This window comes from Rhinolophus ferrumequinum, chromosome 13, assembly GCF_004115265.2.
Source record: "Rhinolophus ferrumequinum isolate MPI-CBG mRhiFer1 chromosome 13, mRhiFer1_v1.p, whole genome shotgun sequence".
In the NCBI taxonomy this organism is placed as follows: Eukaryota; Metazoa; Chordata; class Mammalia; order Chiroptera; family Rhinolophidae; genus Rhinolophus; species Rhinolophus ferrumequinum.
The window spans coordinates 66,332,774-66,354,640 of NC_046296.1; the positions used below are offsets into that span (position 1 = coordinate 66,332,774).

The 21,867-nt window shown below is 41.6% G+C and overlaps 1 protein-coding gene across 2 annotated transcripts in view; it reads left to right on the forward strand.

The window, feature by feature from the left end:
* The window catches only part of MBOAT2 (membrane bound O-acyltransferase domain containing 2), a 94,196-nt gene that overhangs the window by 29,803 nt on the left and 42,526 nt on the right, over window positions 1–21,867 (forward strand). The window contains exons 1-3 of one of the 2 annotated variants that reach the window (XM_033124931.1): window positions 505–650; window positions 1,248–1,358; window positions 5,956–6,033. In XM_033124931.1, coding sequence (XP_032980822.1) covers window positions 6,002–6,033 — 32 coding nt within the window. In that variant the 5' untranslated portion in view covers window positions 505–650; window positions 1,248–1,358; window positions 5,956–6,001. Of the gene's footprint in view, window positions 1–504; window positions 651–1,247; window positions 1,359–5,955; window positions 6,034–21,867 lie in introns of those variants that run through there. The other variant, XM_033124930.1, reaches the window with a different exon arrangement.

A 21,867-nucleotide genomic window follows, 5' to 3' on the forward strand; every position in this document is an offset into this window, starting at 1 on the left:
GAATATAAAATTGACACTGGTGGACTTGGGAGTAAACGCTTCCCCTTGTGGCTTCCCGAAGGCTCCTTTCTCTGTTATCATTCACCCGCTCTCCTTCTGAGGTCCCGCAAAGCTGAGACATGTGGTTGACCAGTTACAGGGAAGCCTAAATCATTAACCAAGTTTCTCTTTCCCTCAAACCACAGGGTACCCACCTGTGCTTTCCATTTCTATGTCTAACCCCTGTGTCCTCCAGATTCTTCCAGGTGCCCCTGTAGGCCTTTTCATCACACTGGGCGCCACCTGTCGTTGCCAAGTGTAGTACAGACAGTGTGTAACCTGCCCATCACTTTGAACTTGAGGCTGTCATCCCTGGACGGCCCCTGATTTTTGTTTTTTGTTTCTTTTGTATATTGGAAGGTCTTAATTTTATATAGTGTTTTTTGTCCTGAGAATTTAAATGTGACATCAAATGAAAAATTCAAGTCTATGTTGCTAATATGAAATTTTAATTTTTCTTTGCAGGTCAACTTTGTAGTGTGCCAACTCTTTGCCTTGCTAGCAGCCATTTGGTTTCGAACTTATCTACATTCAAGCAAAACTAGCTCTTTTATAAGACATGTCGTTGCTACCCTTTTGGGCCTTTATCTTGCACTTTTTTGCTTTGGATGGTAAGTATTTTGATCCAATTTAAATGACTTTGGACAGCTCTGAATTGAGTGTGTAGAAAGATACATTTTGTAGGGTTTTGTTCTTATGTTTACATATATTTTAAAGTTTTATAGTTTTTATTTTTAATAGAAAAAATAAAGAGTGGAGAACGGGCTCTGTCTCTTGAGTTTGGGCTTGGAAGGCAGTTTACTGTTTATAATTTATGAAAAAGGACAGAGAAAGAATAAAGACATTTTGTTCTGTCATGAGTACTTCTTTTCACCTATTTTGCAAATATGTATGCCAAGACAAATAAGCTATTTTTTATAAGACAAATAAACTATTTAAAATAGCTTCTTATTTCTGTGAAAGTGGCTTTTAAGAGTCTGGCAAAGCCCATTGATAGAACTCTATTACCGTTTTTTTAGATTCTACCATTAGCAAAAAGAGGTGGTTTTTTTTGTTTGTTTTTTGTGGGAAGAATTATCTGTGATGAAAAGCTCTTATTTATGACCCTTCATATGCTCTGTGTGTTTCCTCCTGTTAGTGCCCTTCTTAATTGTCAGGGCTACCCCCTGGGTTTAAATTCAGAAACACCACCTTCCTGTTTGTTCCAGGTGACTGTGGTTGTGTGACAGAAGAAATCAGAAGAGCACACTGTCTTGGCGAAGCAGCAGACTCTCAATGGAAGGGCTTCTTTGTGGTTTCTTCTGAGTTTTCCTTCTTAAGTGAGAGCTTATGCTGCTTGCTTATTTGCTATCCAGTTTACACGTCTATGTTTGCTGTTTCCGCAGGCTTTTGTTTGAGATGAACGTGCCCTGAGAGGATGTAATGCATCCACTTGCCTGTGACTTAGGAGTTTCTGTTGTGGGGACTTGGGTGACATCTGTGTTTGTTCTAGGATGTTGTTTCTGATTCTTGTGATGGTTGGAATACACTTAATTTCTTAATCTATTGTTTGCATCTGGTGATTGCAAATGTTTCCTAGAAACACATGAAAAATCAGTTGGGTAATTGATTCAGCCTCTACCATATTGCCCTGTGCTTAGTCCTCTGATAGGTGCTGCTAGTTAGTGGTAGGTATGCGTGTCGTCCTGACATTTCAATGTGGTCTCTGAAGTAAGATCAAAGTATGGTTTTTTTCTGCTTCCTTGATAGCCTTCAATTTATATCATTAAAGTTTTCTTAGGTTTCTCAGGTGATTCTATTTAAACTTCTTGTAACTCATGCCATGGGGGTTGTGTGTGTGTGTGTGTGTGTGTGTGTGTGTGTGTGTGTGTGTGTGTATGTTTAAACTTTTTAATTATGGAACTTTTCAAATGCTGAGAATAACATAATGGATACTCATATACCCATTGCCCAGCTTCAACAGTTACTGAAATCTCACCATTCTTATTTTATCCTTTGCCCAACTTATTTTTCTGGAGTATTCTAATGCACATCCCAGTGTATACATTTCACTCATAAATACTTCAGAATTCAGTGTATTTTTGGATAGCATATTTTAAGGAGGAGTTGGGGAAGGCTTGGCGTTGAGAGACACCATTCACATTGTGGTCTAGTAAACAGTGGAAGATTGAAATGTAGATAGCACCTCGGCTGCTGTGCAATGTGGAGCCAAAGGGGAGTGTGCGTCTCCTCCCTCGAGGAAGCGTTTTCTTGCTGCGAAGCCTTCTCAGGTGCTGTACAACAGTGTCACGAGGACACTGACCTCAATGTCAAGTAGCCCTAAGTTGTTCAAATTACATGTGATAACCAGGATTTTTTTAAAAAAATGGAGTTCTCTGTTCTTTTCTTGAAGGTGAAACTTTTTTTTTTTTTATATATATTCCTTTCTTTGGAAAGAGACATTGTTTAGGCCTCTGTACCAGGTGTAAGATAACTTTGCTAACTGGAATGACTGGGGAAGTAGCGTGTTCTTTTGATTCTCATTTTATTTAGCACTTCTCTTAATTCAGGCTCAAAGGCGTTCGTATCTTCTATTGATCTTGACAACTTCCCAATTGAAAGACCTATGTCAGTACTCTGTAAATATAATTGATGATTTTACCTACTTCTATTGGGCCTCATTTTTCTTTTTTTAAACTATCACCTGCAAGTTTCTTTTAATTGGGAATTCGTTTATACTTTAAATTCTTTATTTAAGTCTCTGCGATAACAGTGCAAGGTAATGGCATGGAGCTTAAACTCTGAAGACAGACAGGCCTGATTCCACTCTGGGTGCCTTGGCCAGGTGACGGTGTAACTTTGGACATGTGACCCAACTCCTCTTAGCTTCACTTTCCTCATCTGTAAAGCGGAACCAATGGTCACTGTGAGGACTAGAAGACGTGATACTACAGAAAGGGGCTTACTTAGTGCAATAGCAGCTCATCGTGAGCACGTTAGTCGCGGTCAAAACCGTGATTATTACCACTTGTCATTACCCTCATCCAGTTGGTGGAGCAGAGCGGAAATTTTTATGTTTACCCAACATCTTTTCTTATGTTTATCCCACGGTATAAAAGCAGTCTATTTAGTTGTGTGTCTTTCTATACTGGAAGCTCTCTGAGGACAGAGGCTGTTCCCATCAACTCTTTCTTCCTAGCGTCTACTATGGTGCCTTTTCAGAAAGTCGACATTAAGATCAGTTGAGCAATTAGAGGTGTTTCTGAACCTTTTAAAAACGTGCTCTTGGGCCGGCCTGGTGGCCCAGGTGGTTAGAGCTCCATGCTCCTAACTCCGAAGGCTGCTGGTTCTATTCCCACATGGGCCAGTGGGCTCTCAACCACAAGGTTGCCAGTTCGATTCCTTGACTCCCACAAAGGATGGTGGGCTCTGCCCCCTTGAGCTGAGCTGCCTCCCAGATGGCTCAGTTGGTTGGAGTGCGTCCTCTCAACCACAAGGTTGCCGGTTCAACTCCCGCAAGGGGTGGTGGGCTGCGCCCCCTGCAACTAGCAATGGCAACTGGACCTGGAGTTGAGCTGCGCCCTCCACAACTAAGACTGAAAGGACAACAACTTGAAGCTGAACGGCACCCTCCGCAACTAAGATTGAAAGGACAACTTGACTTGGAAAAAAGTCCTGGAAGTACACACTGTTCCCCAATAAAATCCTGTAAAAAACAAACAAACAAACAAACAAATGTGCTCTTTTTAAACTAAAAGTAAATTTTATACTTGTCTTTAGTGTGATTTGAAGTTCAAAATAAGTAAAATGTGATATCTGATAACAAACTAAAGTTTTGGGATAAAGGATTGTTTTGTTTTCAAAGTTCTTAGGCACCTGGAAGGATGACGATATGCAGTTCATGGGGTCCCACTCCACCTCAGCCCTTGAAGAATCAGCCAATGGATAAATTGCCCAGAAAGAAGCTACTGTAGTTTCAATGTCAGGGTGCTAAATACATACATGACCTTTTAATTTCCTCAACTCTAAAATGATGAGGGTTGGATTATAATAGACTTTTAAGAAACCGTCTATCTTGAATTTTTACTTTACTAAATAATACTTAATAGTTAAGTGCTTATAGTGTGCCAGATAAACCAGGCAACACTTCATGTATTGTCTCTTAGTCCTGAAAAATATTAAGTGGATGCTATGTATTTATTATGCTCATTTTACTAATGAGGGCAAGAAGAATGGCTGCATGTGGGAAATTATAGAGAGAATAACCAGTGCCATAAAGGAGTAGAAAAGCAACTTGACACTTGTCGTGGAGATCAGTGAAAGAGAGGTGAAGGAAGACCCACTCTGTGTGGATAAACATTACAGTAACAAAAGCTGGTACAACAGGAGGCTGGCACCCTGAAAGGTGTCGTCTGAACTATGATGCCAGGTCATTGCGCACCTTAAGGCCATGTAAGAACCGTGACTCTGTTTGAGAAATGAAGCTCATAGCTTCTCCAGTTGTCCTATATTCCTCATGTTCCAGGGAAATTTACTTAGAACAGGAAAAATATTTCCCCAAGAGTTCTCAAAAACAATTTCTTTTTTTTTTCTTTAAGGCAAATATCTTTAATGAGTTCTACGCGCAATTAGTACAGCCCTTAAAAGTATCTTGCAGTCCTCTTCACCATTTTCACATTAAGTCTGTTAGTGAATTATTAATGCTGGCAATACAGAGGAGGTGGATAATTAATTTTAAAAATATGTGTTTTACGAAAAAGTAAACAGTGAAATAACAAAAGAAAGTGTATGTTTTAATCATGTTTCTTTTTCTTTTTTTTTTAGCTGCCTTCTCTTTCAGCTTATTCTCATAGATGTTCTTCTGGTTCCTTATGGTCCTCTGGTTATAGTAGCACTCCGGGCCAATTTGTGTGTGTGTGTGTGTGTGTGTGTGTGTTAAGCAGAGGGAGAAACAAACAAGTAGACTGACGGACTCACAGACATACTTTGTGTAATGGGTAAAATAAGTTTCTTCCATGGGTCTGCCTTGGAACTTGCTTCTTATTTGTAGTATTTCTATGGAAAAATTTGTTCAAAAATGTAGGTAACTTTTTCAAAATGATTAGGTTAAAAAGTAATTTTAATCATAGGTGAAGATTCTTATTAATACTTTAAAATTGTGTATAATGATTTGAAATTTTTTTCATAAATTATTCATGCCATCTAAGGGTAAAAAAATATGCATAAACCAGGGATGGTCTGGGTTGATTTTAAAACCAGAGCTCCTAATCATGTTTTGCCTGAATTTTGTAAAATGGATGGATAAATGAGTGCTCTAATTTAATGGTGGATTTCTACAGTAGCACATTAGAAAGTACTGCCGTCTCAGCCAGAGTGTTCTGTAGATTACTGCCAATTAAGTTGACTAGATTTGTATAGAAAGCTTATTTGACTTCAGCCATCATGTTTTCAGAGTGAATAGATTTGGGTGTATGTGCTTTTTAGTGAATCCTAATGTTTATTACTTTTGTTAGGCAAAGTACAAAGGTGATAATGGGGAAGTTAGTTTGGGGAAACAAATAGCTGCTGTTCTGTCAGGACTATTCTGAAATCCAGACTTATTATGCTTTTCATCGCTGCGCCTTGAGTTATGAAAAAGGCTGTAATCCTGGAGCCACATAACCCCATGGTGCTCGCGTGTAGCTAGGAGACGTGGAATGCGAGGGCACTGACTGAGCTTTATGGGTTTTGGTTTTATTTTTTCCATCTCTTCTGGGGCTTGCAATATGGGTCTCCCTCTCCAGGGTGTTCACAGGATTTTAGGCTTTGGAATTTTGAGTCCTTATTTTTTTTAACTGGGAATGTTCCGTGTGACACACACTTTTTAGCCTAAATTGTTTTAAGTTGGTGTTTGTGAATGGGTATCCATCTTCTAACAATGCTCTCACTTTTTCATAGGTATGCCTTACATTTTCTTGTACAAAGTGGAATTTCCTACTGTATCATGATCATAATAGGAGTGGAGAACACGCACAAGTAAGTGTTCATTTTGTTCACATATAAATATGTATTTCAGTATAATAGAATTGGATCAAAACAGAATTTTATTACATGAAACATTATTCTAAATTGTGATTGTCTTTTGAATACCTGTCATAAATACAAAAATAAAATCATTGGTAGGCATCGCTCTTCTATTTACTTAAAGCAAGGTTTCTCAACCTCGGCACTGTTGACCTGTTAGGCTGGATAATACGTTGATGTGGGGGGCCGCCCCGGGCACTTTAGGATGTGTGGCAGCTCCCCTGGCCTCTGATTTGTGGGGTACGGTATTTGCGATTGGAGATGTGTAAGTAGATGCTTAGGGGACAGAGGTTTGCCTGCTGTAGGAGATAGTTAGGAGATAGTGGCAGATGCCATCTAAATTCTCCCAATGGGAGCGCCTGGCAAGCCACTGTTGGAACTGCTGGAGCCAGAGTGTGAGATATTCATGAATGCCTTTCCCACCTTAAATCCATAAAGAGCCCTAAGTAAAATTTAGAAGTTTTACAGTTTCAGTATTGACTTTCTCCTTTCCCTGTCTCTTTTATGCCTTAGTTTATGCATTCTTTCTCTTTGGATACCCAATACATTATTATTATTATTATTGTTATTATTATTATTATTGTTATTATTTTGTCTCCCACCAAAACACATGGAAGGGGAGAGGGAGCCAACCGCGTGTGAAGCTGAGTGCCAAGAGCTTTCCACTGGAGCCGGTGGCGGCACTCTCATTTTATAGGCCAGCAAATGTGGGGACTCTGAGTTATTATATAACTATTTGAGGTCACGTAGCTTGCAAATGGTGGATTTGAGCCCACGCCTGCTCTCCTCTGAGGCCTACTGTTTATTCTTCCATAACAAGCTGTTTTAGGTCATTTAATTTTATTTGACTGAAATTCTTCACACTATCTGTCACAAACAATTTTTTGGTCTATCTCTGTTTGTGAAGTGGGAAACTATTTCTGTTAAAGGAATTACAACCATCAGCAGCCATAGCGGAGTGTGTCCTGGGAGGTAGGACGAGGAGGTCTACGTGAGCTTCCTTCTCTTGATTTTGACATCATGATGTGTTTTAGAGCTGTCTCCAGAGGCGCGCGCGCGTGTGTGTGTGTGTGAAACGGTGGTGATTTATCTTCCCTACCTTAGATGACCTCCCGGTCCCCCCAGAGATCACGAGTTCTGCAAAGCAGCTGCCAGAGGCCCGTTTCCCGGGATCTATGCAGTGTGGAGGGAGGAGACCATCCTGGGCAGGGCTCTCTCTCTCTCTAGCTGCAGCCCAGAGACCTGGAGCTTGCTTGCTTCAGCATAAGTCCTGAAGTTTGCCCCAGCCTCAGTCTCCCTGTCCTGGGAAGCCTCCCTTGCCAGCCATCTGTCACAAGACACCTTTCCCTGGGCTACAAGACATCCATCTCACTGTCCTGTCAGTGTCTTCTGAGATGCTGGGTCGTTAGCCCACAGGGCATGTGCCTCCGGGGCGGGGAGCAGTGAGCAGCGGGGTTTATCTGGGGACCACATAGCTGGGGTTCGGCTCCATCGGGTTCAGCTGGGAGCACGTTCCTCAGGCAGAAGGCGTGGGTGGGAAGGGCCAGTAGACTGTGTCCAAGTGTGAAGGCGCCAGCCTTCCTGGTGACATGGGGTGTGAATTTGATACAAGGCTTTAACTAGCCGAAGAGACAGTGTGGAAGGACTTCACTGGCAGGACGGATAGCTCGAGCCAAGGCATGTCGGCCTGAAAGAGTGTGAGGGGGGCACGTGCCGAGGGAAGGGCTGTCATTATACCCACAGTGACACTGTGAGGCCTTCCATCTCCTCCGGCTGGAGAGCACTGTTTGTTCCATCCATGTCCTGTCAGATGAGAAACAAATTAGTCAGATGTGATCCATATGCCGAGGGATGTAGGTAGGCCTAACGTCTTCCTTTTTTAATCTGATATTTCTCTAGCCTGTGCTATTTACACACAGACACACGCGCGCCTCACTTGCAGAAAAATGTGTGAGAATAATTCTGCTGTGTGCCACGCCTGGCAACATTCAGCTAAATCTGCAGTAGTCGGTACAATCGTGTGCGTGGAGTTCCCTCACGCGAAGTTCAGCCAAGTGACCGCAGTCAGAATTCATGTATCACTATTTGAAATTACCTCGTTTACTTCTTGGTCTGTCTCTGCTTCTAGAATATAAGTGTCATTGCAACCGGGACGCCGTCTGTCTTGTATACTGATCTGTCTGTCCCAGGGGCTTAGCAGAGTGCCTGGCACATGGCAGCTTTTCTGTAAATATTCACTGAAGAATGAGTTTAGGATGCAGCCTGTTTTTCTTCACCCCAACCAACCCTTTGCTTCATTCTCTGTGATTATTTTCCTCCCCTAGAAAATACGTCTCTTTCTTCCACAGGCTTGGTCCACTCTGCCCCTTGGTCTGGAGTAGGCGCCTTCCTCCTCCCCCCACACCCCCACACACTGATCTTTCAGATTTCCTTTAACATTATATGTCTAGAGGCCTTCATACAGGACTTGGAATTGCATTCCTTTCCATCTGAGAATTTATCTCAATTTTTAATTATAAATATATTAAGGAGATTTTTGGGTAATGTGTTTTGTCTTCATAGACTGCAAATTCTGTGGCAGCCGTCATGCTATGCCTGCGTTTGTTTTCTGAATGTAGTACAGTACCTAGGAGATTGCATGTTCTCAATAAGAGTCTATTGAGTGAATGAGTGAATGAATGAATGGTAACGTGACTTCTGCATGACAGCAAGCCCTTTCCTAGTAAGTAGCCTCCTAGACCCCTTGCTTTCAGGCCACTGCTGGTTTCCTCCTTTAGGACCCTGGGCTCCATCGCAGGGCTGCCCCATAGGAGTTTTATGAACGGCCACTGTAGCAGCCCCCGTGTCCTACTCTACCTGGAGCAGGGTCCCAGTTGTGGGCGTCTGCGGGGCTTCAGTCTGATCTCTGTTTCCGGGGAGAGTGGAATGGGGTGTGGGAGAGAAATAGAAGGAATGGGAAGGAGGTTAGGTGTAGAGAGGGAGCTTCTCCCATGTGCGTTCTAGAAGGAGGGGGTAGAACTGTGTTTCGGATGGACCCCCTGGAGTTAGCAGGGCATTTTCCCTGGAGAAGGGAGCCCAGGGTGCCTGGAGGCTGCTTCTGAGGCGCTGACTATGCCTTTGTGGACGGGCGTGGGAACCTCAGCACCCTTCATGTTAGTTTTCTGTGTTTCAATTTTTCTGTGGGAAACCTTGTTTTGAGTTCCAAAAAGTCTCAGACTTTTGGGACACAGCACAAGGAACTCCATTATTTAAATATAAACAGCAGCAATGTGGGATGGTTAAAATGGGAAGAGTGGAAAAGCTTGTTAAACTTGAGGAGTTAAGCTGAAGTATTTTCTTTATGACTTGGCGAGTAGCTTCCAACAAAACAACTGACCTGAAGAAAAAAATGTGAATGATATAGATAAAAAATTGCCTTTATAGAATGGGTTGAGAAGCTGTGTATGGGATTATATTGTAAGAGCTATAGGAAAGAGATTTTAAACCTCCCCTCAGATGGCTCAGTTACCCACTAATTTGAGCAGACATTTCCTGTGTGCCACGGTGTTCCAGAAACTGAAAGATAATGGACACGTGGTCTTCACCCTCTGAAATGCACTCTTCACTTGGGGACATTGAGATTGTCAATCATGCGACAAATATTTGTTACGCTGGTGTTGGGATCCCGCGATGGATAAAAAGACACGCCATCTCCACAAGATGCTTCCCATCAATGTGCCAGTCACACTGTGATGATAGTGAGTGAGGCAGAGAGCTGTACTCGGGGCCGAGGAAGCAGGAAGGAGGGAGAGAAGCTTGGAAGCAGTAAAACCCAGACTGTTTATATCAGCCATTTACTACATGTTCAGTAGAATAAAACAGTTGGAAACAGAATACAGATATTTGCTGTTAAGTAGAATTATGCTAAAGCCTATTTTTAAACATTGGGAAATATTAAAAAATATTTTCCTCAGACTCTTCCTTTATTGATGATAAAATTGAGCAGCAGGCTTGGATGGGAGGAAAGATGGGACTCAGACTCTGACTTCCGCTGGTGGCCTTAGCAATGAATTGGATGAGCACTGGTTTGGAGTCAGCTGTGTATGGGTTGGAGTTCAGGCTCTGCCAGATTTTTGTGAGCTTTGGACCTTGGCCAAGTCCCTTTCCCTTTCTGGGCCTAAATTAAATTAAACTGGTGACTCAGCTGAGGAGCATGTGCCTACCTGCTTCCTCGGGTGGGCGACCAGGTAAGCTTTGTTTGCATAAAGGGTTCGGCTACCAAGAAGCAGTGCTCAAATTCTGGGTGAAATGCTTTCAGAGGTCAAACTTAGTGACACAGTATTTTGCTGTTTTTTTTTTTTTTCTCCTTATGATGTCGTGTCAGAGCCTGTAAGTATCCAGGCTGTCATACTCACCACTGTGCACGGTAATTGATTTTTTCTCCTCTCCGGAATAGGAATGTCTTGGCAGGGATGTCTTACTCATTTTTAAATCCCACTGTTGAGCAAATAGATGGTAGAAGCTCAGTCAGTGAGGTTATCCATTCTGATCTGTTCTGTTGAGTAATTGTTGGCTCTTGTTTTCGAGTCTTTTTTTTCTTTATGTCCAATTTCAGTTTGGTTGGGTATTTTCAAACAGATTGTATAGGCCTTGAATGGCATGGGTGCTGGGTTGACTTGCTGCCCTGGGCGTGTTTCCTGCCTCCCTTCCTACATAAGTTTCTGCCCCTTATGCTCACTGTACAGCCGGGGTCCAGGGCTGTTAGGGGAGGATGAGGCAGTTTTAGCTGATGTGGCCTTTATTTCAACCCACCGTGGCCCTGCAGAGCAGATAGCACAGACTCTTTCACCTGTTACCTGCCAGTACTGGCAAGATCCTACAGTATGGATTCCTAGAAAAAATGTCATTAGAAACTACCTGAACTCTAGGAAGGAATGATGATCTTGGAAATGCTATGTGGCAGGCAGAAGAAGCCTCAAGTCACTTGAAAATGTGTCCTCATAAAGTTAATTAGCAGCGGTTGGTGGCTCGGCGGGAATCCTGTGAGGAAAATACCATCTTCACTGACGACATGACCCTATGAGAGGGCGTAGAATGGCAGGAAAGAAACCCAACTCTTAGACATTTTCTTTTGTGCTCCCTGTGAGCCATCGATGAAAGCCTTGCAGTGAAATAAAAGTGCGGGCCCATTTGGTATTGCTGGGCTACACGTCGAATTTCACTTGGAAAAGCATAGGTAATTCTAAAATCGATTCTGAAATTGGTCTTGCGCTCGTAACAGTCATCACTGGATCGGGCGTTGTGCACGGCACGCGCGTTGTTACTAACCCTAGCACAGCCCTTGCAGGTGGCCGTGGTAGACCTGTTTCACAGAGAAACAGGTGAGTAAGTGGTGGATTTGGGATTGGAACTGGGTGTGTCTGATTGCACCCAGGGCCCATGCCTTTTACCTCTGCACTGCATTACTTCTAAGCATTAAGCATTATGATTATGAAAACATGTCATTAAAAAGAAATACCCTAAATTGATTGAGGAGAGGTAATGAGAACCAGCAGGGTCCCCAACAAAAGCAGGGGTTTGTGTGTGTATTTATTACTCTTCCTTACAGCAAAGATGCAGATATCTTCACCCAAAAGGATGCAGTGGTCTTTTGGCATATGGTACTTAGGATGTAAGCTTTTTAAACATTCTCAGTTCCCACAGGAAGGAACACCTGTTACTTGGTGATAGGTAGTAGGATGTCCAGGTCCTGTTGGACCTCTGAAAAATCAATAGGACAGCATCCTTCCATAAAATCCCGCACTCGGGAAAGGATGTGCTTCAGCTCCTTCTATGTTGTTAAGTCAATACAGTATCTCTGTTAGAGGTATTTGAAGTCTACGCTTTTGTTTCTAATTGTAAGCTGACTCTCTGTTAAGGTTTCAGTCATCCTTGAGCAAGTATGGGAGCTTCCCCCCCTTGGGTCAGGGTTTGTGTAAGATGGGGGATTACATTAATGTAGGGATGCTAAAAAGACTAACACCCGTCCCTTGGTAAATAAGGGTGTTGCGTTGGGTGTTGCTGTTATATCTGAATGGGTCAGAGTAAAAAGACATTTGCACAGACTACTCATGCCACAGGGTTCTCCCAGGCCAGGTCTAAAATGTCACACTGATAGCTAGTGCTCCAAATTAATCAGCTGAAAAACAGAAGAGAGTTTTGAACACTAGCCAGTTAGATGATTGATGTATCTGTCTTGAAATTGAAAAATAACAATTGATCTATTATTTAAAAATAACCAGATCATTGTAATTATTAAAAATCAGAATACTTCTCATTGGCCAAGTACAGACTCATCTTCTGGTTTTGAGTACTTAGGAAGTTAATCTCACTTTTACAAAATCCTAATCCTTGCCAGAACGTTGGAAGAAAAATTAAGAACCCACAGGACCATCTGTTACAATGAGGAACAGAACCTTCAGTTATGTGTCGTAACACACGCCATTTACATAAAATATGTGGTGCCTGGTGACATTTTGTGAAGCTTGCCTGACTGGGTTTTTTTTGTTGTTGTTGTTGTTGTTTTAATTTTAGAACAACAGAGGAAATTGTTTTGGAGAATTAGAGTTTGCTAAATGATGACTCTACCTGTGGTGTACTATTACAGTAAATCTGTTGACAAGGTTTGTCCTCACTGTGTTAGAAACAGTATGATTTAATAGTCTCTGGACTTTCAGTTTGGAATTTAATGGTAATGGGGTGACTTCCAGGTACCAGTCACTTTGTTGAGTGCTTTTTGCAAACATCCCATTTAACTGTCCCAACAATCCTGTGTAGGATGTGTTGTCATCTGCTGAATAGATGGGGAAACTGAGGTTCCAAAAGGTGAAGTCACTTGGACAAGGTCACAGAACCAGTGACTGTCAGCCATGAAGTCTGGGTTGTTAGATTGCTTACTTACCATGTAGGTTGTTAGATGGCTTATTTACCAAGACACTTTCAAAGGTTTTTTTTTGTGTGTGTTTTTTTTTTTTAAGTTGGCAAAAGAAACAAAAAGAGATTTTCACTGCTTACGAGATAGCATAAGCATCCTAGTTTATTTTTTGAAAGAATACTAGGATACCAGGCACCATTGAGACATTGCATTGTGATTGGCTTTTTCTTTGTCTTCATTAGAATACAGTGTTTTTTTAAAAAAAGTGTAAATCTTTAAATAAATATTGGGATAATAATAATTTTAATCTCTAAAATCTCTTCCTTTACTTAAAATTCAAACTTTTATAAGTGCTATGCTTGAAGTTGACATTTATCAAAACATAATAAATATAGACTTTGAAATACTATTTTAATGTCAATTGACTGAAACTAGAATTGAAAATAGTTTTAGATAAATTAATTTGTGTGGGAAAAAATACTGACCTCCTCCTGCTTGTTGCTAGCTTATTAAACAGTCCGAATTTAGAGCAGTTATGGAAAGACCAGCAAAAGGTAATAGAAGAAATGAGTGATGACCTGCCAGGCGTTTGGTGATAGGACATGACAAGCCTGGGCATCTCTTCTCATAGTGCAGTTGAGCTCTTGCTTAAACTTAATGAAGCCCAGAAAAGAGGCAGGATTGCTAGTCTTCCCCTGGTGTAGACGTTAACCTTGGGGTATTACGCGGTATGTGCCTCAGCATGACTTGTCTTTGGAAGAAGGTAACAGAGCGTGCCAGGATGGGCTGGGTACTATTTGCCTTTCATATTTAAAAAAATCTTGTACAGAACTCATGTGTTGTTGGAACATCATTTCCTCTCAAAACCTGAGTGATTAGGAGCCATTATTTAGACTAGCATGCAAAGCTTTTCTTAGACACAAGAGCTTTAAAATATTTAGAAAACAGACTAAAAGAATTGAAAGCAAAATACAACAAAAGAGAATGATAAAAGTTAAGAAATGACTAAGGTGAACTCCCGAAAGGACAATGGACAATGTTAACTTTTAGTAAATTACTGTTAATAGCTACATTACCATTAATAGCTGACATTTATTAAATACAAAGTCTGTGTCAGATACACGGTAAACCCGGAGATGCGTTCCCATTGATCCTTACAGCTGCCCCGCGCTGGAATCTGGTTGTCTCAGCTTTACCGTTGAGAAAATGGGACTGAGGGAGCCAGAGACCTTCCCCAAGTTTACACAATTGGTCCTCAGGGAGCTCAAACTTGAAACCACGTGTGTTCAGTGCGAAAGCCCCACACGCCCAGCCATGCCCCTCAGCCCTCCCCAACCTCATCAGTATGTGAATTTGCCACGGGAAATGTTCTTTGTCCCACCCGTTTTATATTGGGGTTGTTTTCCTTCATCGCTAATTGCTGTGTATGCAAATAATATAAATTAAGCTTAATTTGAACATTGAATTGGGAAGCTTAATCTCCTAATTCTAATTGTTGGGTTAGTTTTTAGATGTATCTAGGTTTCTATTGCTGCCTCCTTTTAAATCTAACAGCCATAAGTAAATCAGTGCTTTGAACCCATTTTTTCCCACTCTAATACATCTAACAGAACCTACTTCTATTAGTAATAGTATTTTCTATAGCAATAATTATCACCTCTTTGGAGTAAAGGGTTATATCAGAACTTGGGGGAATGGGATCATGATTCTGATATATTGTACCCCTCTTACCCCACCAGACAAACAGAAACAAAAAGGTGCCAAACTGAATTTGATAACTGGTTTCGTTTTTGTGCCTGCTGACATGTCAGGTGGAAGTTCTCCTGCCTCTCCAGTATTTCTTTTCCAGTCTTGGGGCATATCTGGCTGCTCTGTTCTTTGTCCCTTCAAATGGCTGTCATTCACCGTTATCTAGATCAGTAGTTTGCCAGGTTTGGTCCAGAGTCCCCTGTAGTCCCTGAGATCCTTCTAGGAAGTGGTAAGGTCAAAACTATTTTCATGATAACACTTAAGACACGATTTGCCTTTTTCACTTTCATTCTCTCATGGGTGTTCAGAGGCTGCGTGGTGTATGATATTGCAGTAGAAACATTCAAGAACTCATCTGTCTTCTATTAAATTAGATGTTAAAGAAATTTGCAAAAGTGTAAAACAGTGCCACTTTACTCACTAATTTTTTTTTAAATATACCTATTTTTCATAAAAATGTTGCTTATGTTGGCATGTTTATTATCGCTCTTCTTGAATTAACAAATATTTTTTAAATTCTCAGTTTTATTCTAATATGGTAAATATCAATGGTTGTTGTTTATGTGGGTTATGATTCTTTGACTTCCTCAATTTTTAAGAGACTAAAGGATCCTAAGACCCCAAAATTTGAGAACAGCTGCTCTAGAATTCTTTCCTGCCACTTGTAGCCAGCTTTGTGGACCACCCACCCAGGCTCTGTCATTGAAGTCATCTGAGCTCCTCCTTCAGTTCCTTTACCTCTGTACCCTCACTGTCTACTTGTGTGGTGCCCCTCTGCTTCTGAAATCTGTAGCTCCAGGAGCCAGCTGAGACCACAGCCTTCAATATCGAACTTTCTTAATCCCTTGCTCCCCCTGTGTCCATCCGCGATTGGCCATCTGCCTGGTGGTGCAGTGGAATGACAGAGATAAGAGCTGAGAGCCTAGAAACAGTGTAAGAGGTGATGCTATTTCCACTTCCATCTTCCCAGGTTCTCCTGGTTAGCGCCTTCCTGACCTCGCTTTTGTGCTGCCCAGAGTCTCTGCCTTTCTTAGTGGCACTCTCCACAGCCTTTCCTTGCCATTCCATACACCACCAGGCAAATGTCCAATCTTGGATGAACACAGATCTCTATTGTATTTGGGCAGCTAAGTGTTTGAGAGACCCCCACGTGATGGGGGTTACTACAGATTCAAGATTTCTTACTTAACTCCTCAAGTCTCTTGAACATTATTTTAATTGACATTTTTCAGTTCATTTTCCCATTCTTTTCAAAGATTAGTCTAAATCTTACCACTTTAAATCCATTCACTTTATCATTCTTGGGAGATAAAGATTTAGAGTAAAGACTTAGAAGTAACAGAAAGGAAGAAAAAGAAGGAGGAGAAAAAGGGACCTCTGGAAGGAGACATAAGTTGACATCTGCAGCTGTTCCTGCTGGGGCTGAGAAGGTTGCTGCCCTTTCGTGCCCTGTTCACTGTCACACCCGCCTACAAGTCTAATACCGAGTGCGTTTTGGGCCTCAGATCTCTTCTTCCTTGCTTATGCTTCGTTCTGACAACGTTCTCCATCCAAGCAGCCAAGGCAAATGTTGGAATAAATATCACTTCTCCCCTCTTCTCACCTCCACGTCTGGCCGTTACCAAGAGCTATCTGCGCTTCAGTTTCCTCTTGGGTTGTTTTGAGGAGTAGACATTTGTAAGACATTGAAAACAGTGCCTGCCATGTACCAAGCACTCGTTAGCTGTTACTCTTTCCCTCTTGATCCGTCAGGTTCACTCTGCAGCTCCAGCCCTGTTCTGTCAGCTCACCGTCTCTACCTGGACTGTCACGTCAGTCTGCCAGTTGATTGCCCTGCCCTCAGGTCTGTCCTGTGCCCTGTTGCCCAAGTGATCTTTTTAAACATCTGCCGGAACAGGGCTCCCTTCAGCTTCAGACTCTGCATTGGGTATCTCGGCAGCTTTGTGCCTTTGACCTGCCTTCCTTTCTGCTCTCAGTTATAGCGCTCACCCCGCAGCTGAGGCAGCCACAGCCCTAAGCACCATCTGTAGTTCCGCACACGCACTCTCCTGTCCACACTGGGTTCCTTTGTATTTGCAGGGCGCCTCCCGCCCCCTACGCGAATTCCTGCTGGTCCTTCAGAGCCCTGTTCATATGTGACCTCTACGCCGATGCCCGTTCTCCTTTCCCCCTTCTTCACAGAATGAGTCACTTTTACCTTGTACAACTTCTGTACTTCTCATATTACACTGTGCTGTACAAATTTGTTCATGGGTGCAATAATGCTGTCATTTAGATCCTGATTCTGGAGCCATGCTGCCTTCTCCTCTTGGTCACCGGCTTAGTGGTTTTGTCACACTGTCCGAGTGCTTGCCCTCTCTGTCCTCAGTTTACTCATTTGGCAATTAGGAGTAATTATATTACCTGCCTCCTAGGATTGTAATGAAGATAAATGAGATAATAAACTATTTCATTCATCATAAGATACCACTGATTATAAGATGTGCTATTGTTTTACGTACTACTGAAAAGGATTACATGCTATCAGTTGTGAGAGGATTCTTGATTTCAGACATGTTAAAATGTGACAATATGTGAGAATCAGACTGGGTGAGATGCAGCATGCAGAGCCCCTGGGCTGGAGCTGGCGGGGGCCCATGCACGTGTTGGCCCATCCGTTTTGCCTCCCATAACTGGACTTGTAAACTGACCGGCCAGGGGCTGAGCCTCTTTAAATTTTGTGTCCTCAGAACCGCACCAGACACATTAAATGATTAGAATGTGTGTTTAAACACAGCTGAATCAATGCTGCTCATGAGCTGACCATGTTTTCACCCCCGCACCTGGAGAGGCACTGAAGTGTGTACCTCTTCTTCCAGGTCACTATTTCTGAGGGGCCCTGATAGCTCAGCTTTGCTTAGCTGTGGTGGCATCTTCTTCCTAATCCCACTTCTTGGATCTTTTGTATTGTAAGCCAAAGTATGGACTATGGAAAACTATCATTCATGTAGTCTTTCTTGCTGTCCTTGCTTTTAAGACCTTTACTGAATTAAGTGAATCACTTTTTGTCTTTTCTTACTTTCCACCTAAATATTTTTTCACCCTGAAGTATAGTAGAAGAAAGATGAATGATCTTTGGTGCGGGTGGGGAGAACCCCTTATTAAAATGCAGCCCCTGAAGAACGGAGAGTGACAGGTTTCTAGTCTCCTGGTTGGCAGCGGCCCAAGGTCTTTCAAATGGGGAATGGAAGGGGTGATTTGAAGGTTTTTCCAAACATTTTTTCTCACTGGTTATAGCAGTACCTAGAATAAGCTGAAATCTGGTTGCTTACTATTATTGTTTTTGTGGGTAATTGTGTGTCTCCGTTGCCCAAGATTCTGTCATCACATTGACAGATGTAGTTTTTGATGTTATTAAAAGTTTTAAATTTTTGTTTCTGAGTATTTGACTTACTAGGAAAGGCTGAATTGGGGACTATTAATCAGATGATATTTTGAACTAGAATCCAAAGGTCTTAAATCTTTTTTTTTTTTTTTGTTATTGGGGAAGGGGAACATGACTTTATTGGGGAACAGTGTGTACTTCCGGGACTTTTTTCCAAGTCAAGTTGTTGTCCTTTCAATCTTAGTTGTGGAGGGTACTGTTCAGCTTCAAGTTGTTGTCCTTTCAGTCTTAGTTATAGAGGGCACAGCTTGGCTCCAGGTCCAGTTGTCATTGCTAGTTGCAGGGGGCGCAGCCTACCATCCCTTGTGGGAGTTGAACTGGCAACCTTGTAGTTGAGAGGACACGCTCCAACCAACTGAGCCATCCAGGAGCTCAGCGGCAGCTCAGCTCAAGGTGCCGTGTTCAATCTTAGTTGCAGGGGGCGCAGCCCACCATCCCTTGCGGGACTCGAGGAATTGAACTGGCAACCTTGTGGTTGAGAGCCCACTGGCCCGTGTGGGAATCAAACCGGCAGCCTTCGGAGTTAGGAGCATGGAGCTCCAACTGCCTGAGCCACTGGGCCGCCCCTAAAGGTCTTAAATCTTGATGTAAACTATAAAAGTCTGTAATTTGAAAGATAAAATAATCTTAATATCAACAGCCCAAACTCAATTTTATATGTATATTTGAATCAACTTTGGAAATTTTCTTTGTATAGAACCATTAAGTGACTTCATTGTATTACTGAGCCAGGTGTGGGAGCAAAAGTTGGATTTTGTAAAAAAGCTAAACAATAGCTGGGTGGTTGAGTTCATTTCTGTAATCTGTAAACAAAGTGAAAACAGGAAAGAGTCGAGAGACTTCATGTATCAGTGTCACTATTTGTGTCTCGCTTAGTGAATACAGCTAAGCTCCTTTCCCTTTATTCATGAACAAGGCTCTGCAAAAGAACAAACAAAATCCCTCACAACTTTTATTATAACTTATTGAGATCTCTGTTCCAGCCTGAGAGAACACCTGGTCTGAAAAGTGCAGCAGATAGCCTAGCAAGCGCTGACTTCCCAGGAATAGCAGAATTTTATTGAGGAACGTAAGATTACCTGTAAGTCTCTATCTAGGAACGAATTAAGAGTGTGTACTAGTCACCAGACGCCAGAATCTGGTGTCTCTGTATTCAGGGAGAAGCCTAAAGTGGGGACCCTGGAGAGGTGGTTACGTTACCCTACAGTGGACAGTGGTATTCTTAAATGACTGGGAACAAAAGAGGGACCCCTGAATCTTGCATGAAGACAGCATGACTGTCTTTTGCTGGTAAAGAAGGTGATTTATAAAAGTATTTTAAAATTCTTCTATTAGAGTAGCAAATACAGAGCTGATTTCCCATTGACAAAACTCAGTTCACTCTCTCTAGAAAGGTCTGGCAATCTCTTCTTGCCACCAAGATTTCACTGGGTATGGATAAGTTTCTGATTTTCTGGACCTATGTTGGAATTTTAATTTACCTGCCACAAAAAAAACGTTTCCTTGCCAGCCTACAAAAGGTCATTTTAATTGATGGAACTTCTAGCTATTAAGGAGTGAAGAGGTGGACAAATTTTCTCCCCCCAAAACAGCTATAAAACTGGACAAGCTTGTCAGAATCATGTTAGGGCTCTGGAAATTGACTAAAAGCAAAACAACAATTTGAGAATTATTTATTCATAAAAAGCTACTGACCTTTGAGTAGTAACAGTGGGAATTGGTTGTATTCTTGTCTGGCGTTGCCTGCGTTCCTCATTCCTTGGCAAAGTAATTCTCCTAGTGCAGGGCTGGCCATGGAAAGCGCTTTGATACCAGAGGTGATTGACTTGATTTGAAGTGGAGGGCAGAAAACCTATGCAGTGGCTGACAGAGAATGCCTGGGGATGTGGGACATACACTGAATAGAAAGATCCTGGGAATGAGAAAGCCGTAAAGGGACTTGAGGAGATCTCTACACAGCCCTGGCTGGCTGGAGGCTGCATCCACACATGGAGGGGAGGCCCAGGTGGCCCTGGGGCAGAGTAAAAGCTGGGGCGGACTTGAAAACTGCTGGACGAGTAAGTGAGCTCTCTGACCCACATGTAGATACATCTGCAGAGGGCAGAAGCCTAACTGGTTGAAGGTGTTTGAGCACAACTCTGACTAATCATTGGCTGACCACTGAGATATGCAGATAGAGGGAGACCCCTAGAGCATATTTTGTGGAGAAACGGGAAAAACCAGTCAATTGAATCGATGTCTAAATGGACCCAAATGTTGAATTTATCACACACTTCAAAGCAGCTATTATAAATATGTTCAAAGAATTTAAAGACTTGAGGACCATGACTTGACAAATAGGGACTATCAATAAAGAAATGAACCAAATCAAAGTCGTAGAGTTGATTCAGTAAATAACCAAAATGAAAAATTTACTAGATGTGTTACATAATAGTTTGTGAGCCAATAAGTAAACTTATGGATGAATCAATAGATATTAGCCAGTCTGCAGAACAGATGTAAAAAATATCAAAGAAAAAACAAACAACCTCAGAGACCTGTGGGGCAACATCAAGTATACCAATATATGAGTAATGAGAGTTCCAAAAGGAGAGTAGAGACAGAAAGGGACAGAAAAAGCATTTGAAGAAGTAATGACCAACAGTATCCCATATTTGATGAAAAATATTTATCTACAGATCCAAGAAGGACAATAAACCCCAAGAAGGATAAACAAACAGATCTTCACTAAGATACATTATACTGTTGAAAGTCAAAGACAATGAGAACATCTTGAAAGCAGCGAGAGAAAACTAACTCATTACATACAGAAACAGTTCTTAACCAGAAACAGTGGAGGTCAAAAGGAAGTGTGGAATGATATATTTTAAATGCTGAAAGAAAAAAAATTCAATCCCAAGTTCTATATCTAGCAAAGTTATCCTTCAAAAGTAAAGGTGAAATAAAACTATTCCCAGCTAAACAAAGACCTGCCCTATAAGAAATCCTAAAGGAAGTCCTTCAGGTTGAGAAGTAATGTAACAGATGGTAACTCGAATCCACAGGAAGAAATGAAGAGCTCTGGAAATGGTAAATATGAGGGTAGATATAAAAGAGGGTGTATATAGAAATTATCTTTTCTTAATTTCTTTAAAGGACATAGGGCTGTATAAAGCAATAATTATAACTCTGTACTATTAGGATTATTATCTTTATGGATGCCATACATATGATAATAACATAAAGGGTGAGGGAGAAAATGGAGCTGTATTGGAGCAAACTTGCTATATTTTATCAGAATTAAGTCAGTATTAGTCTGAAATAGATTGTGACAAGATAAGGTGCATATTGTAATCCCTAGAGCAAGTACTAAGAAAATAACTAAAAAATATACAGTGAAAAAAATCAACAGGGAAATTAAAATAGTACACTATCAAGTATTTGTTTTAATATAATAGAGAGCAGTATAGGAGGAACGAAAAAGACCTGAGACATATCTATAACAAATAGCTAAATGGCACATATAAATCTAACTATACCAATAATTACATTAATGCGAATTGAAAGAGATTGTCAAACTGGATTAAAAAAAAAATCTAACCAGTGCTCTGTACAGGAGGCACTCCTTAGATGAAAAGACACAAATAGCTTGAAAGTAAAAGAGTAGAAAAGATATAATATTTGTTGCGAACAGTACCAAATGATGCTGGAGTGGCTACAAAAAAGACTACCAGAACTAATA